A 16,044-nucleotide genomic window follows, 5' to 3' on the forward strand; every position below is an offset into this window, starting at 1 on the left:
CTATAAAACAAGTGTATTTATCACTGTACATTTACATTGTGCAATGTCTCTTCTACAGGGCGGTTCTGTTGGGACTGGAAGAGTCTCCCTAGCAGGCCAACGTGGCTGTCCAAAAAGGTTTCTGCTTCAACTAGTGGGTCTGGAAGCTTCCCGGCTGTCTAAGACCAACAGGCATGGAATCATCACTCCACAGGAGCTCCATATGGCTGTGACACTGGTAAAACGGAGGCTAACATCCAGGCCTGCAGCATGAAGAATCCAAAACCTGAACATTTTAACATTTTATATTATTAAAGATGTATATTTATGTAAATGTTTTGTGTATTAAAAACATATTTTAATTAACAATCCATTTACTCATTACTCCATTCATGGCTAACTAGGGCTCTTAAAACACTGAAGGTATGTAGTTTGTTTGGCAGGTGCCAAAGTTGACAATATACTGTAGAACCATGTACTGTATGCACTAGTGTTTTTTTAAAGATATATATTTTTGGGGCTTTTTCTGCCTTTATTGATAGGTATACAGTAGACTGACAGGAAATGGGTAGAGAGATTTGGGGGTGGGGTGACACACAGCAAAGGTCGTCGGGACTGGATTACCAGCCTAGGTGCCCAGACGGCTACACCAGCCGCCTGGGCCAACACTAGTGTTTTTACTTGTTCCTCAAGAGTCTCCCTCTAAGGGTGTTGAGTGATGAGTTCTGAGAACGAGATGACAACCGGCAGTATTGCACGACAAGTTCTGAAGTTTACTATACACAAATGGAGAATACAGGTACATACAGTGCTGGACACATGATGTGACCAGATTATGAGACATGGAAAAGAACCTGTATCATTCTGCACACAGATGTCAGTATCTGATAAAGTAGTAGTTGATGGTCATGGTATCAAGCATCAGTGTGCTTACACAGATGAGTGATTCAACACATGTATGTACTGGGTCAAGCAGATAAATGTCAGTCCTATAATCATAACGCACAGAAATGGTGGATGGGGATGCTTGAGGTGCAACATGGCATCGCTGCTGCACAAAGATGTTGTTGGACGATCATCAGTTAAAATGGGCACCTCTAATGGTTCTGTAGAGCACCATTGACAAGGGTGCTAAACTGCACCAAAATGGCAACACATTTTTATTTTATATCCAGGTGAGAACCTGACTTGCCACCCCAGTGGTTCTCAATGTGGGTTCAGGTCTTACGAATAGTATCAAATGAGGTCCCTAGTGTGGCCTAATGTCAAATTAATTAATAGCTGGAGAGACAGGGACACCCCATTTACTGAATACACTATAGCAATACATTGCTATCATAATGGGGTTATTTAACACTTACCAAAAAGTATCACTTTACACCAGTGGTGGAAGAAGTACTCACATTTGTTGCTTAAGTACAAGTATCAATACTGCAATGTACATATACTCTGTTACAAGTAGAAGTCCAGTCCCGTATTTAAAATGTACTTGAGTAAAAGTACAAAAGTATTGGTATCAAAATATACTTAAAATACAAAATTAAAAGTACTCATTGTGCAGAATGTCCCATTTCAAGTTTTCAAATAGCCTAAGTATATAGGGATAAAGTGGTTAATGCATGTTTTGTAATAATAATACAAATCTACAAAGTAAATAAGTTTTCAAATAATTGTAGTGGAGTAAAAGTATAACATTTGCCTCTGAGATGTAGTGGAGTATAAGAAAAAGTACTGAAATTGGAAATACTACAGTAAAGTGAAAAAATACCTCAAAACTGTACTTGAGTAACTTACTTGAGCACTTAGTTACTTTTCCCACCACTGTCTGTGAGTGACAGTGAGTCAGACAGTAATGGCATGCAGGCACTCCAGGTATGCAGCCTGCAGGTGCAACCATGCAGTATTAAATCTCTTGCTGAGGTGGGGGGTGGAGTATCTGTCAGTGTGGGTGGAGTTATATTTCCACACACACACTGACTGACATAATGAAACCCACAACAACGACCTTTGCCTTGAAACTTTGAGCGAAAAGAAGAGCAGCAGAACTCCCAGTCCAGGAGAAAGAATGGCTACAGAGTTCACGCAGGACGCGGTCCTGTTCTTTCTCCAGAGCAACGGCGGCAAGGTGAGGAACGCCGAGCTGCTGGCTCACTTCAACGCCTTCCTGCGGGCGGAGGACAACCCGAAGAGCCACAGGGAACTGTTCAAACAGTTCGTCAACTCCGTGGCCGCCGTCCGACAGGAGGACGGGGTGAAGTATGTGGCGCTGAGGAGGAAGTTTAGAGGCGCCACCACCACCACCGGCGGTGGCGTCCCACCCGGGTATCTCCCCCACGGGTGTCGCCTCCCCCCCGGTGTCTCCTCCGGTCACCCTGAGCCTTCCAAGAAGCACCACTACCCCGGGAGGAGACAGAGCGGCCGGACGCAGAGCGCCGGGCGGAGGGACCGCTCCCCGCGCGATGTGAACCGAAACCCGGCGGAGAGGAGGCCGTCGTCGCGGGAGAAACAACCGCCCCCGGCGCCGAGGGAGACGACTGGAGGAGTCCTGAGGCTCCTGACCGAAACCAACGGGGAAACCATCCTTCCGTCGGCCGGGATCGTCGTGAGCAACAACAATAACGCGGGGGAGACCGATCTTAATTTGGGGATATCTCCTCTGAGAGGAGATGTACCCAAATTAAGATTGCTGGAGCCCTCCTACCCATATGACAGCACTGAGGACGCACCACCACAGCTACAAGTGCCCCTGGTCAGCAGCAGCACAGAGCAGCTGGTCCCATGTTATAGCACCAAGCCCACCTCTCCACCAGGTAACAATAATAGTCATGGTTTTGACAAAACAGAACATGTTACTCTTGGTTTACTTGACCAGTCTGCTGAATTGGGACAGCCTAGAGGACACATTGACGCCCAGAGAGATCAGGCTTCCTGCACTCCTCCTCCTCCTCCTCACCTACTACCTCCCACAAAAGCTCAGGAAAAGCATGGAGAAACCCCCCAACAGAACACAGAGAAAAGGAGAGAAGCATGTCTCAAGTTTATTGAAGCTGAACGACAACAAACAGCAGGTGTGCCTCTTCTTCATCATCACAGCGACCAGCTCCCAATAATTCGCCTCGCCAGGCACAGAAAAAGCTACAAAACAGCTGTCTCTTATGACGATGATGATGATGATGATGAACAAGAGGAAGACGAATTGGAGATCCCAAGGAGGAGGCCATGTTCAGAAGCAGTTGAAAGGGGTGCGTGGCCGCTGAACGTTCCGCTTGAACAGATGAACAGGGCCATCTCCTCGTCCTCGCCATGCATCTCCAACTCCCCTGCTCCTTCGTCATCGCTGGACTCCTCTTCCTCGCTGACCTCCGGTTTTGTGTCTCTGACTGCCTCAGGACTGAGTTCTGAGAGAAACGGGAGCACCCTGGGCTCCCAGCTGCAGGGCATTCCAGCCATTCACGTCGAGGGCTCAGAAAGGGAATGGGCGCCCTCCCAAACCCCAGGATGGAGCTCGGGGTCGGGGCAGGTTGCTGGCTCGGGGACGCGGCTGGCATCGGCTCCAGTGGACTCGAACCCACCCAGACGCAGCCTGCCCTTAGAAGCAGAAAACTACATGCTCTCATCATTGGATAGAGCTCATTGCATCGGACCTCCTGGTCATCGCCATCTAAGCACCCACCTTAACCACCCCGGCTCCCAGTGTGACCCTGCAAACTCGACACAATTTGGGCCTAATCCAGAACAACAGTTAAAGCCAGGAGCAACGCCAGGCCTGGGGCTTGATCCAGACCCAGGAATATCAGGGCCAAGGGGGCTCGAACCAGGAGAGAGGCCGTCTTCCAGCCACAGCAGTCCCATATTCGTCTCTCCAGCAGAGTACCCCAGTAGTGATTGGCCCCAGTCTGGTTCCGCTAGAGCATCGGATTGGAGCAACAGTGATGATTCACTAAACGATACACTAATCGAAGAAGGTACCTACTTCATGGTATTGGAGAATGGGCTGTTCACCTCCATTTGTCATGTATTTATTCATTAATGCAATTTATTTATGTATGTATTTTACATTTATTATTTAGTTGGCATGCAATACTATATTCTCAAGTGTGTTTTAATACTACACATCCCAGAGTTCCCTTAGAAGAAAAGCACCCAAACAAGCCAGAACTGGCGCACACTGAGGAAAAGTAAAATAGATTAAATCAAACAAAAGCAAAATAGAAGGGAATAAAGGGCTCAGCTCCATGCAGAGATGTGACATGAGCATTGGGGGTCTTCATCACCACATCTTTGGACTCAATCACTCTTATTTTGACGTTTGGGATGGCTCAGGGTAGAAGACATGGTTAAGCAAATATTAATGGGATTGGTATTAAAGATAGAGGGCCCTTATACGTGACAGCCACAACACCAGAGGGAGCACCTATGATCTGGTACCCCACAAATTTAGCACAAACATGTGAAAATATTCATTCTACTACTCCTTTTCCCTTTTCTCCTCTGTAAATATAGCTATATGTATTTGTTGATGATATGTATGAATGTATTAATATTCTATGCTCTGTTGATGAATTAAATACATAGGTCCACAATGGAAACAAGTCCCCTGGACTTTTTTGTGCCATGCTTTTAGAGCAAGTGTTTTACCGTACCTCTGTACCGTTTACATTTTTGACTAATAAAGTATTCAATCAATCAACCAATCCTAGGTGAGGCTGCAGCTGGGACCAAAGTCCAGCAAGTACTACAGCGAGCTGAAGAGACCAGACTTCTGTCCCTGATGCACCGCTCTGAGAGGAAAATAACAGCGCCGTGGCATCATTCCACTGGCCATCTCCTGGACAACGAAGATGCTCCTGCCAGCGCACCGTCATGGCAGCACTCCACAGGTATGGAATTAATTGGAACTGGTCCCTGCCCGAATCACTGCTTTGGCTTGGCTGGACATTTAAGTATTTCATTGGTTAAGTGATTTATTAACCCATTTAGACCTGAGGCCGATTCGACAAAATGTCTTCTAAATCCTAACAGTTTTCAGAAAAACCTATGTTGCTATATCAGTGGTTCTCAAACTTTTCCATGTCAAGGACTCCCAAAATGATGTTTTTGGCCACGGACCCCCATCAAAATTTGTTGTTCCAGGGACCGCCAAAAGCAAAAGATTTTTCAAAAATAGCAGATCTACAATCTCGTAGCGCGGCACTCGATGTCGTGCTATGAGCTTGTACAGTGTATCTGCTATATTTGAATAGCCAAAAGTGTAAAATAAGGCTTGTTTAGCTAAAAAGAAAAAATGACACAGATGCGTTCCCGGTCTTAACGAGTTAAGACAGTGGTTCTCAGCATAAGGTCTTGTGGCCCCCAGGGGTCCTTGAGGGGGTCCCAGACGCGTCCCTCCTTTTGCTCGTACAGTTCCCCCCTCCCACCCCCCGCCGCCCATCCCTCTCTGCCAGACATTGAAAAACATCAACATCCCCACATGGAGTTGTGCTCTCTGAAATGGTGCTGTGAAGACAGACGAGAGACACTAAAAAGTAACATTTAACAAAAAAGCGTCACTGTCTCCGTTTGTTGAAGAGAGACACATTCTCAACTAAAGAGATTGCACATAGTCATATACCGTACATGTGAAAGGACCGCAAACAAAAGCCACTGGCTTTATTGCGTTGTATGATATAAACATAATAAACATAATACAATATATGGCCTTATATAGCCTAGCCTACTTTGGATACCACCAATGTTATGTTTATTATCAATAAAGAGGTCAAAGTGAAAGCTTGCTGTCAGAGTTTTGTTTATATAATGTTACACAGCTTCAGCTAAAGAGGGACGGGAACAGGAACTGTACGAGCAAAAGGAGGGACGCGTCCCAGACGGTCCCCAGCTAAATGATTAATGGGTAATCTTCATAATTATTACAGGTACAAGTAAATGCAATTAGAGGACGTACAATAATGGCTACTTTGATCAGTTTCACAGTTTATTAAGTTTCTCTCTATGCCTACAGTATACAGTAAAGGAATTTTGGACCGAGTGACAAACCATGTCACACTAAACCAAACCAAATCATGTAAACAATAAAAATGTTCTTAGATTGTGGTCCGAAAGATTTAAAGAAATCTTATCAAATGAGAGCCTGTGGTGTGGCCTAATGCATATCAAATGGGGGGCCTTTAAATTAAACCGGTTGATAATCACTATTTAGAGACTGGTTAAGTGATAGTGGCAATTTCTGCTGCTCTCTTTCTCTCCGTCTCTCTTCTCTGTTTCTCTTCCTTTGTCTTTTCTTTCACTCTGTTTTGAGCTGCTCTATCAGTCTTCATCTTACCTCTCCCTCGCTCTCATTCTTCTACTCTTCCTCTCTCCGCCTCCGTCTACCTCTTCCTCTCTCTGTATCTCCATCTTTCACTCTCCCCTGGATCAAGGTTCAAGGTGGTCTTTATTGTTGCATCTCCTCATTGAGAGTCTCAGACATGTAGCAGCATTAAGTAATGGTAATTTTTTAAGAGAGAGAGAGAAAAAACTGTAATAATAAGGAAATCAACATATACAACATATATATACTGTACACAGCACATTAAGCTTAAGGTGCTTGAAGATCCTGTGCGCCTAGTTCCTACGCCTAGGTTATCAACATGTAAACATAATTAATAAATAAGCATGCCAAAGCTGTGCCACGTACTGCCAGGATGTCAACATCTAATGTAAACATACTGTGAGCAGCATGTGCCACATTGTGCCAGGGTCCTTGGCTCGATGGAAACCTGCAAACGAGGCTGCACACGCAGATGCATTTAACCTCCGACCGCTCCTTTTGGTGGTACATTTCAGCACACTCGTAACCCATTGCCACATTCCCACAGGTCATCTCCATGACAGCCAGGAGGAGGCGGAGTCCAGTGAGGGTTCCACCTCCTCGCTGACGGTGCGAAAGCGTCCGGCGGTCGCCAGGCGTATCAGCAGTAGGTTGAGGAGCAGGATGTGTCGCAGTCTCGGCGCCGGCCTCGACGACACCTTGTCCGGAGCAGAGGAAGAAGAGAGAAGAGAGAGGCGGGGAAGGAAAGGTGAAGGAGTTTTCACCACCTTTTAAGTCGCATGTGGAAAACACCTTTACAAAACTTTAAAAAATATACCGTCTCTGTCGGGTGGAACCTCATATGTCCAAAACTGTTACCTTTCAAGATTCAATTTAAATAGCTAAATTAAATAGCTAAAGTAGCAGATCTACAAGCTCAAAATACGTCGCTTCGTGGCGCTTTTTGAGCTTGCAGATTTTGATGCTTTTGTGTGACACTGTAGTATGATCAAGTAGGGCATTCATTTATGAATATGGTGATAAGAGGTTTCTGCCAGACATTAGCGATATATTTGCCAAACTCAGAGGTCCTCCTAGAATATTCAACGTTCTTTACTGACTGACTGAAAACCCGCTGTTGAAACACACACTGTAAATTTAGGCCAGTACAGACCAAAGATTCGCAACGCAACAACTTGCAAACTCTTGCAACAGAATCCTAAAACTGTGGTTTGCAATTGGATAGTCCACACACACACACACACACACACACACACACACACACACACACACACACACACACACACACACACACACACACCCAGGCACAGAGCTGCCACCGACTGCCGTTTCCACAGCAATAATTCCTTTGTACAAACGACAGACTTCCCTAAACTTGACAGTGACAGACGGGACAGATACTGTACATCAAGGCAGAGAGTTTACTATTTCCATAGCACTGACCTGTTATATCATCTTGTATACATTACAAATATGAACTAGCTCTCCTTTCCTTTCTCCCATTCACTCCCTCTAGTTTTCTCTGTCGACAGAAAAAAAAAGACAGACTCGCGCTTGTGTGTGTCGCACACACACAAACGCACAATATTGATTTAGGTATTTATTACCGTCTGCATCCATAATAGCCAATGTAAACAGAGGCTGAATATCGGTCCATTATTCAGAAATGGCAGACCGCATAATAATTCAGTGGTTCTCAAACATTTTCACGTCAAAGACCCCCACCCCACATTGTTATGTATTTGGCTGCCGACCCCCGAAGGAAAAGAGTTGTCAAGATTTGTCCCTCAAGGACCGCTGGGTGTCCGCGTACCCCACTTTGAGAACTACTGCCTTAACTGACCAATCAGAACTGAATACTCATCAAAGGTCAACACTGTATATTTTCAGGAGTGAAATCGTCCCGTCAGGATCGTCTCAGCCTCCTCTCCTCCTCCCTCAGCATGAACTACCATTTCTCCAACTCGTCCCTGTCCTCCTGCTCCACTCCCCCTCGCTGCCACAGCTACATGGACCTGGCAGAGGCCGAGGAAGAGGAGGGCGAATGTGATGGGAGTGGAACGGTAGTAGGAGGAAAGCAGGGACTCCCCGCTACCGCCATCACCTCCTCCTCTGCTCGTTCCACTGCTCACAACACCTCAGACTTCGATCGAGAGGTTAGTCCTGTCACAATTATTATATAATCACCATTACTATAACGTAGTAGCTAAAATAGCCCATCTACAAGCTCACAACGTGTCGCATCGAGCTTGTAAAATGTTATTTTTGCTATTTTTGCGATAGGGCATTCATTTATGAAAAAACAACAAATTAAAACAGTGATGATATTTCGGCACAGATGCCTGGCCTAAATTAATGCATTCGTTCATTCATTCATGCATGTGTGTTTCCAGTCGTCGGTTCCTCTGGATCGTAAGGAACATGACTGGCTGGTGAAAGGTGCGACGGGGTCTTGGACAGACATCTACTCTCTGTTCAGAGAAGACCCTTCCCTTCTCAACAGACGAGACTTTATCTCAGGAAACACCGTCCTGCACTGGATCGCCAAACACGGAGACCACCGTGTCCTCAATACCTTATGGTAATACTGTACACACATACACACGCTGCTGAATGAAGACTGGATTCAATCATTAATAACAAAAGACCAAAAATCAATCCTCTCTTCCCTGCTCTCTTGCCCTAGGTACGGCGTCAGTAAAGCTGGTTTGACGCTGGATGTCGACGCCCGGTCTGCATGTGGGTACACACCCCTCCACCTCGCCGCCATCCATGGACACAAGAAAATGATGCGCCTTCTGGTCCAAAAGTTCAACGCCAACGTGGGACTGAGGGACACCTCCGGGAAGAGGCCGTGGCAGTATCTGGAACAGCCCCGTCCCATAGACATGCTCCAGCTCCTGAAAGCTCCCGAGGGGGTCTGTGAAGGACGAGGAGGACGAGCAGGAGGAGGTGGCAGGAGGAGTGAGGGAGGAGGAAGTGGAGGGGAGGGTCACCACCCGTCACGCTTGTGGGACAAGGACCATCGCAACGGGGTGCCAAGCGTTTCAAGTCCTGCGTCGAGAGTCAAGAGGTCGTCATCTATCGCCGCGTTTCTGAAACATAAATCGCTGCTTCTGTTCCCTGGACAACAGTCAGACACCTTTGTCTGAATAGGCATAAAGCTTGATTTATATTTATAGCTAATCTACAAGCTGACAACGCGTTGCAGCGCAATCATGGTGACTGTAAAAAAAATAATAAGTTTCCATATACAAGATAACGAGACAGAGAAGAGAGAAACTAATTGTTTCTTTTATTTTTTTATTATTTTTCAGATAATGTGGTTTCTATGCTTTAGTATCTGTGATTTGTCATTGTGATCCTGAATTAGAATTAATGATCATTGTGAGCTCGTGAGATCGGCCCTTTTTGATACAGTATGTGACGCCATGCAAACCCAAGTACATGTATTATAGCTCTCTGACTCAATGGCCGACTGACTTGCTCACTGTTGGCTAGCTGGCTGACAGCTTGACTTTAGAGACTGACTGGCTGGCTGGTGAGCTGGATTGCTGACTGACATCTGATGGGACTCATTGACTGGCGGATTGGTTTCCTGACCAACTGGCTGACTGAACGACTGGATGGCTGACTGGCTGTCAAACCTGTGTTGCATGATGCCTGTGTGACCGAATGACAAACCGCTGTAGGGCAGCCAGTGTGGGAATTGGGCTGTTCTTCTGCATTACTGAAAGTCTTTTTGAGGACACAGCTTGTTGTACAGCGTGTTTGGATGGCAGCAGTGTAATTAGTTGTGTTTAGCTGTGATCTACAGTACAGAGACGCATCCTCTTATCAGGCACCCAGATTATTGTTCAAACCTTGTTTGACTTGGGCCTGAGTATGTGTACTCTGTGTGTTTGCACAGGCATCCACACTGACAGGAACTCTAACATCTGACTCTCACATTCATACACTCTCAGAGTTAAATTAACACTCAGGACTTTACTTTGTATGTCTGACGTAATCTCTCAACATTTTTTTTTTTTTACCGAATGGGTTCCCAGATTGTCGGACGTTGAATCAACATTTAATAACAAAGGATCTTTTCTCGGCTGAAAGCTGAACTTCACACGCGCACACTCACGCACTTACTCACGCACTCAAGCACGCACGCACGCACTCACTCACTCACTCACTCTGAATGGAGGGATACTAATTCTGTGACTGAGCTTTGGATTTCACTGGATAATGATCTGCAAAAAAAGAACACTAGTTTTATTAAAAGACATTGTTGTACAAAGTCCGTTTTCTCACCTGAAGCATTATAGTCGGAATAAAAAGAAGAAACTGTTTGCAAGCACTTACCTGCAGAGTGGGTTGGGTTTCATTGACATTGCTTGGTGGCTTTTGTTGTTCAGCCTAGCTTTAACAGCCCTTGGGCGGCCTACATTGTATGTTAGTGTGCATGCCTGGACCTGTGCGTGTTTTCTTTCATTCCTTTTATTTTTCTTTCTAAGAAGATAAGGAGTCCACTCCCCGTTGAGACGGTGTAGGAGAGTCTGACAGTAGGAAAGATGAGACAGACAGTATAGTAGAGACAGACGGTAGGAAAGATGAGAGACAGACGGTATAGGAGAGACTGACGGTAGGAAAGCTGAGAGACTCTGATTATGTCTGATCAATTGTTAATTGTTTTGTATTTAAACCCTAAATAGATCATTGACTGTGGTCCCCCAGGGCTCTATACTTGATCCCTGTGCGTTGTGAGCTTGTAGATCAGCTATTTTCACTGAATGTTTGCCTATTTCTGCTGAATGTTCTTCTATTACGACATGCCTAGAATAGGGATACTTGTGTTCGAGTGATTAAACTCTTATCTTCTCATGCAATTCAAATGGATTGCAAATTAATCAGGCTCTATTTCATGTGCCTTCAGCTCTGATGTAGGACCTGTTTGGAACAACCTCACGTGTATATAGTAGTGAAATAGTGAAAATAGCGGAGCTACAAGCTCACAATGCTTCTCGATTTAGTGTTGCACTTGTAGATCGGCTTATAAATAGGGCTTAAGTTATTAATTCATAATGTATTTTTGTATGTTTGGGTCCAGAGGAGACACCAAGTGTATCTTTTGGGTCTTGATCTTAAGTTTGGGATTCACTAATCTATAGACCAATTATTTGTTTACCAACATTGAGACTAGACGCACAGGTGATTGTTTCATGCAATCAATTCCCAACAAATTGTTTCGGGGTGCGCTGGTTTCAGTACATTCAACCTCGTCTTGTGTGTTGGCTTGTGAGGCGCGTCCTAGCGAGACATGACAGAATGGGTTTCTTTTGATGACGGCCTGTGCACACATACTGGTTATCAGTGTGGCGTCGTCTGTTAAGGGGTCTATTGGAAGATGTTACCAGAAACGTTCACCTCAGAAAGTTAAACATCTTTTCAGTGCCTGCAGCCATTCCATCGTCATCTGTCTCCTACTGATGTTCTCAGTGGTATTTGTATGTAGTGACGTATCCTGTCTGGAATGTTGAAACGCTGTAGAATTTAACTACTTCATTGACCCGAGTCCCTCAGGGGTCTATAAATAGGCCCCCTCCTAGTCTTTTCCCTCTACACCAAATATCGCTAATGGAAATAGACGAGCAACAAGTTCACAAAGCGTTGTGAAGCAATATGAGCTTGTATTTTGGCTATATACAATTAATGTTTACCACTTTACCTATTACTTTTATGACATTCCCAGAAAAGGGATTCTAGGGTTCATGTGGTTCAAGGAGTAGTTCACCAACTTCACCCACAAAATATTATTTATTTTCTATCAATTACACACCCCATGAAGCCTTGAATTCGTGGAGATAATTTTATTTTTATCGCATTCCTAAGCCAATAATTTGATGACAGGTTTATCGGGCAATAGGAGACTCTTGGAGTCTCCGCCGGTCATCAAATTATTGGCTTAGGAATGCGACAAACTAAAAAATCTCCATGAATTCAAGACTTCATGGGGTGTGTATTTGATATAAAATATATCAAATACTCAAATATATCAAATAATATATCAAATCACTCTTTTAAGTGACACTCAAGAGTTACAAAAGGATAAATTAACACTTATTTTACTGTGCATTTAGTTTATTGTATGGTAATCTCTTATTTAGGAAAATACACTGGTATGGTACCTTGACAATTACCATGGAAATGACAAACAAGGCCTGTTTGTATCATAACATTGGAATGTTCCACTGAAATGTCCAACTCCATGCCAGTGTATCTTTCAGAGCAATGTGCCAAATGTTACAATGTTTAGTTTTTACAGTAGGCCTGTGGAAGCCATGTTGATACACCAGGCAACCTTTAATGTACTGTACTTTGTGCTCATCCAAGTTCTATGGAGCCATGTTTCTACTCTCTAGACTAGCATAACTGCCAACTCTCCTGTTTTCACCAGGAGACTCCTGTTATATCTCCTGGACAACTCCTGTTATTCATTTCTCCTATTTTGGGGGATTTGACCCTTTTTGTGTGACCCCGGCCCTCACTGATATGCAACCACGGCCATTTATGTTAATTTGCTAGTTCCTTGAGTTTTTGATATAAATCATAATAGCAGTATTTGATTGTTCTTTTTGTTGGAAGGTGTGATCTCTCTCTCTCTCTCTCTCTCTCACTCACTCACTCACTCACACACACACACACACACACACACACACACACACACACACACACACACACACACACACACACACACACACACACACACACACACACACACACACACACACACACACACACACACATATATACACACACACACACACACACACACACACACACACACACACACACACACAAGGCTAAAGGCTAAAATGTAATTTAGATGGCATGTTATGTAACAGATGCCAGGTGATTTGTAGACCTTTTACATGAAAGGAGAATTAAATAAGCCTGGATTTAAGTAAAATGCAGGTTTGACAAAGTCTGGTCCGTACAGCCTGGTTTATTCCGTTCCATGAACGCCAAGCCAGGCTGAAAAGGAGCGACTTTGTCGAGCTAGACCTTGTCAAGCCAGGCTGTGTCGAGCCAGGATGGTAAAGCCAGGCTTCACGTATTCCTATAAAAGACCATGAAAGTCGATAGCAGAATCCTTGAACTTGACCAATCATGGAGCCCAAAACCAGAGAGGCATTCTTCTCTGTGGCTGAACAGCAGCACTGCAGCAGCTCACGGAACAGTGGCGTTCCCAGGGCAGGCGAGATTCGTGGAAAAATCTCGGGGGAAACAAGTTAACAACAACACTACACTGACTACAAAACTGAAAAACGTTAATAAAAACAATATGCAAGTATAATCAATCAATCAATTCTTCATAGGTCCCTTTTTATGCCAGGTGAGTACAGGTGATGGCCCAGACCCCGACCCCTGGCACTCCTTGTACCCCATGAAGACAAAGGCCACATTTGCATCACTACGTATTTTATGGGTGTACTAATCTTTTAAAGGAGGAGTTCACCCAAAAAATAACTTATTTTCTATCAATTACACACCCCATGAAGCCTTGATTTCATGTATTTATTTTTGTTTTTGCAGCACTCCTAAGACAATAATTTGATGACTGTGTGTATTTCCGGTAGGAGACACAAATAATCTACTTTGTGTCTCCTACCGGATACATGAACTCCTCCTTTAAGTATCTTGTTCAGGGACACTGACACATAGCTGAGCCCTGGGATCGAACCTGGTTTTTATGGCTTGCCAGGCAGGCTCTCTAACCATTCAGCTATGGCCACAGCATCAGCAGAGATTCTAATGTAGTTCTACTCTGTAACAGTAAAGGGGTTTCAGGGGAAACCAGCAAAATGAGGAATAATATGATAAAAGACTGTCTAGCTAATAAAGCATCATGTCTCTCATTTTTTACAATGTATTTGATATTACCTTTATATGATTTAATAAATTATGCATTTCATCCTCTATATATTGTCCAGCAACCTTTAAAGGCGAAAAATATATAGTAGACCCGTAGGAGCCAGATTGCTCAGATGCCAAGGATCCTGGACTAGGATTCGATCCCATGACCTTGTGGTCTGAAGTCGAGAGCTCTTCCAACAGAGATAACGAAGCACACTGACCTTTGTACATTGACATTACATGAACGTGATGGGTCATTCCACCAAATCAATTAAAGCCATTTGGCTCATGCACTTTACAAGTGGGCTTATTGTCAGCAACAGCCAAGAACACAGGAGTCTATCCCTATTACAGCACTAGACCCCAGGGAGAAAGACACATGCTGATTTTTTCTTTTGAAATCATTTGTAGTTTTGGAGATATTTAACTTTAAGCGCCCCATTCATTGTCGATGCGGCAATGGACATTTAAAGGCAGGCTTACAACTACATACTTACGCCTAGTAACCTCATTCATACTTTAAAATGTTCATCTTACTCTGGACATGTTTGCCTGAAAAGGAATCTTTGAAATGTTGCATAGTTTTAGAATTGTACTCCTTTAAAAGTTCAGAGATTTAGAATGGAGGTCGATGGACGAATTTGGGACCTCAAAAAAACACTTTCACCTAGAAACTCCATTCACAGTTCAAAAATTCCACCTTACTGTGGACATGCATGCTTGAGATTTTTTCTTTTGAAATCATTTGTAGTTTTGGAGATATTTAACTTTAAGCGCCCCATTCATTGTCGATGCGGCAATGGACATTTAAAGGCAGGCTTACAACTACATACTTACGCCTAGTAACCTCATTCATACTTTAAAATGTTCATCTTACTCTGGACATGTTTGCCTGAAAAGGAATCTTTGAAATGTTGCATAGTTTTAGAATTGTACTCCTTTAAAAGTTCAGAGATTTAGAATGGAGGCGGATGGAAGGTTAGGGTTAGGGTATAGGGACCTCAAAAAAACACGTTCACCTAGAAACTCCATTCACAGTTCAAAAATTCCACCTTACTGTGGACATGCATGCTTGAGATTTTTTCTTTTGAAATCATTTGTAGTTTTGGAGATATTTTTTAGAAACCGATTTCATCTTGGTTGAGTGTCTTGCTCAAGGACATCTCGACACATTGTCAGGGCTGGGATTCCAACCTTTACCCATTCAGCTTTCAGCCAATATGATGATTCTTAAACATTTTCATGTCAAGTCCCCAAATTAATATGTATTTGGCAGAGGACCCCCAAAATCACAAATTGAGCAAGGCTACATCAATAAAAATATGCCAAGTCTACGGTGGATTTTTATGACATTAGCTCATTAAACATTGATAAACTACATGAACACACTGATGTAAATACATTTGATTACATAAGGCCTGTTCGCCGTTACCCGCAGCGGTAAGGGGTGTGTTTTTGGGACGAGCGTTCCGCAAAAAAAGATAAGCAAACTCAGAAACAGGCTAATGACTAGCCTCAGTTAACAGGCTGAACCCGCTGAGGCTGCGTAATGCTATCTACAAAGATGGTTAATAAATCAAGATACGCATCTCCAGTTTACCTCCCGTTTCTGCGTGACGTAGGAGACCGGAAGCAAGTTGGAGTCCACCTACGTCACGCAGAAACGGGAGGTAAACTGGAGATGCGTATCTTGATTTATTAACCATCTTTGTAGATAGCATTACGCAGCCTCAGCGGGTTCAGCCTGTTAACTGAGGCTAGTCATTAGCCTGTTTCTGAGTTTGCTTATCTTTTTTTGCGGAACGCTCGTCCCCAAAAAAACACCCCTACAGTTTTGGCCATAATGAGGTTTC

At 44.0% G+C, this 16,044-nt stretch overlaps 2 protein-coding genes across 2 annotated transcripts in view; one reads left to right on the forward strand and one right to left on the reverse strand.

Annotated features, from left to right (window-relative positions):
- The window catches only part of LOC311037031 (replication protein A 32 kDa subunit-like), a 469,874-nt gene that overhangs the window by 83,045 nt on the left and 370,785 nt on the right, over positions 1–16,044 (reverse strand). The gene's annotated exons all lie outside the window — the stretch shown is intronic.
- Positions 1,989–12,120, forward strand: sowahb (sosondowah ankyrin repeat domain family member B). Its single transcript, XM_084046105.1, has 6 exons — positions 1,989–3,944; positions 4,680–4,859; positions 6,837–7,037; positions 8,180–8,445; positions 8,683–8,870; positions 8,976–12,120. The coding sequence occupies exons 1-6, from the start codon at positions 2,045–2,047 to the stop codon at positions 9,439–9,441; spliced, it is 3,201 nt and encodes a 1,066-aa protein (XP_083902231.1). The 5' UTR covers positions 1,989–2,044; the 3' UTR covers positions 9,442–12,120.

This window comes from Gymnoscopelus microlampas (genome assembly GCF_963454915.1).
Source record: "Gymnoscopelus microlampas genome assembly, chromosome: 21".
Classification (NCBI taxonomy): Eukaryota; Metazoa; Chordata; class Actinopteri; order Myctophiformes; family Myctophidae; genus Gymnoscopelus; species Gymnoscopelus microlampas.

What these genes read in the sequence shown, in the direction of transcription:
- sowahb (XM_084046105.1), top strand. Translation starts at nt 2,045, where the DNA reads ATGGCTACAGAGTTCACGCAGGACGCGGTCCTGTTCTTTCTCCAGAGC. An exon ending in CGATACACTAATCGAAGAAG is followed by an intron (nt 3,945 to 4,679) that starts GTACCTACTTCA and finishes AACCAATCCTAG; the next exon opens with GTGAGGCTGCAGCTGGGACC. An exon ending in AGAGAGGCGGGGAAGGAAAG is followed by an intron (nt 7,038 to 8,179) that starts GTGAAGGAGTTT and finishes GTATATTTTCAG; the next exon opens with GAGTGAAATCGTCCCGTCAG.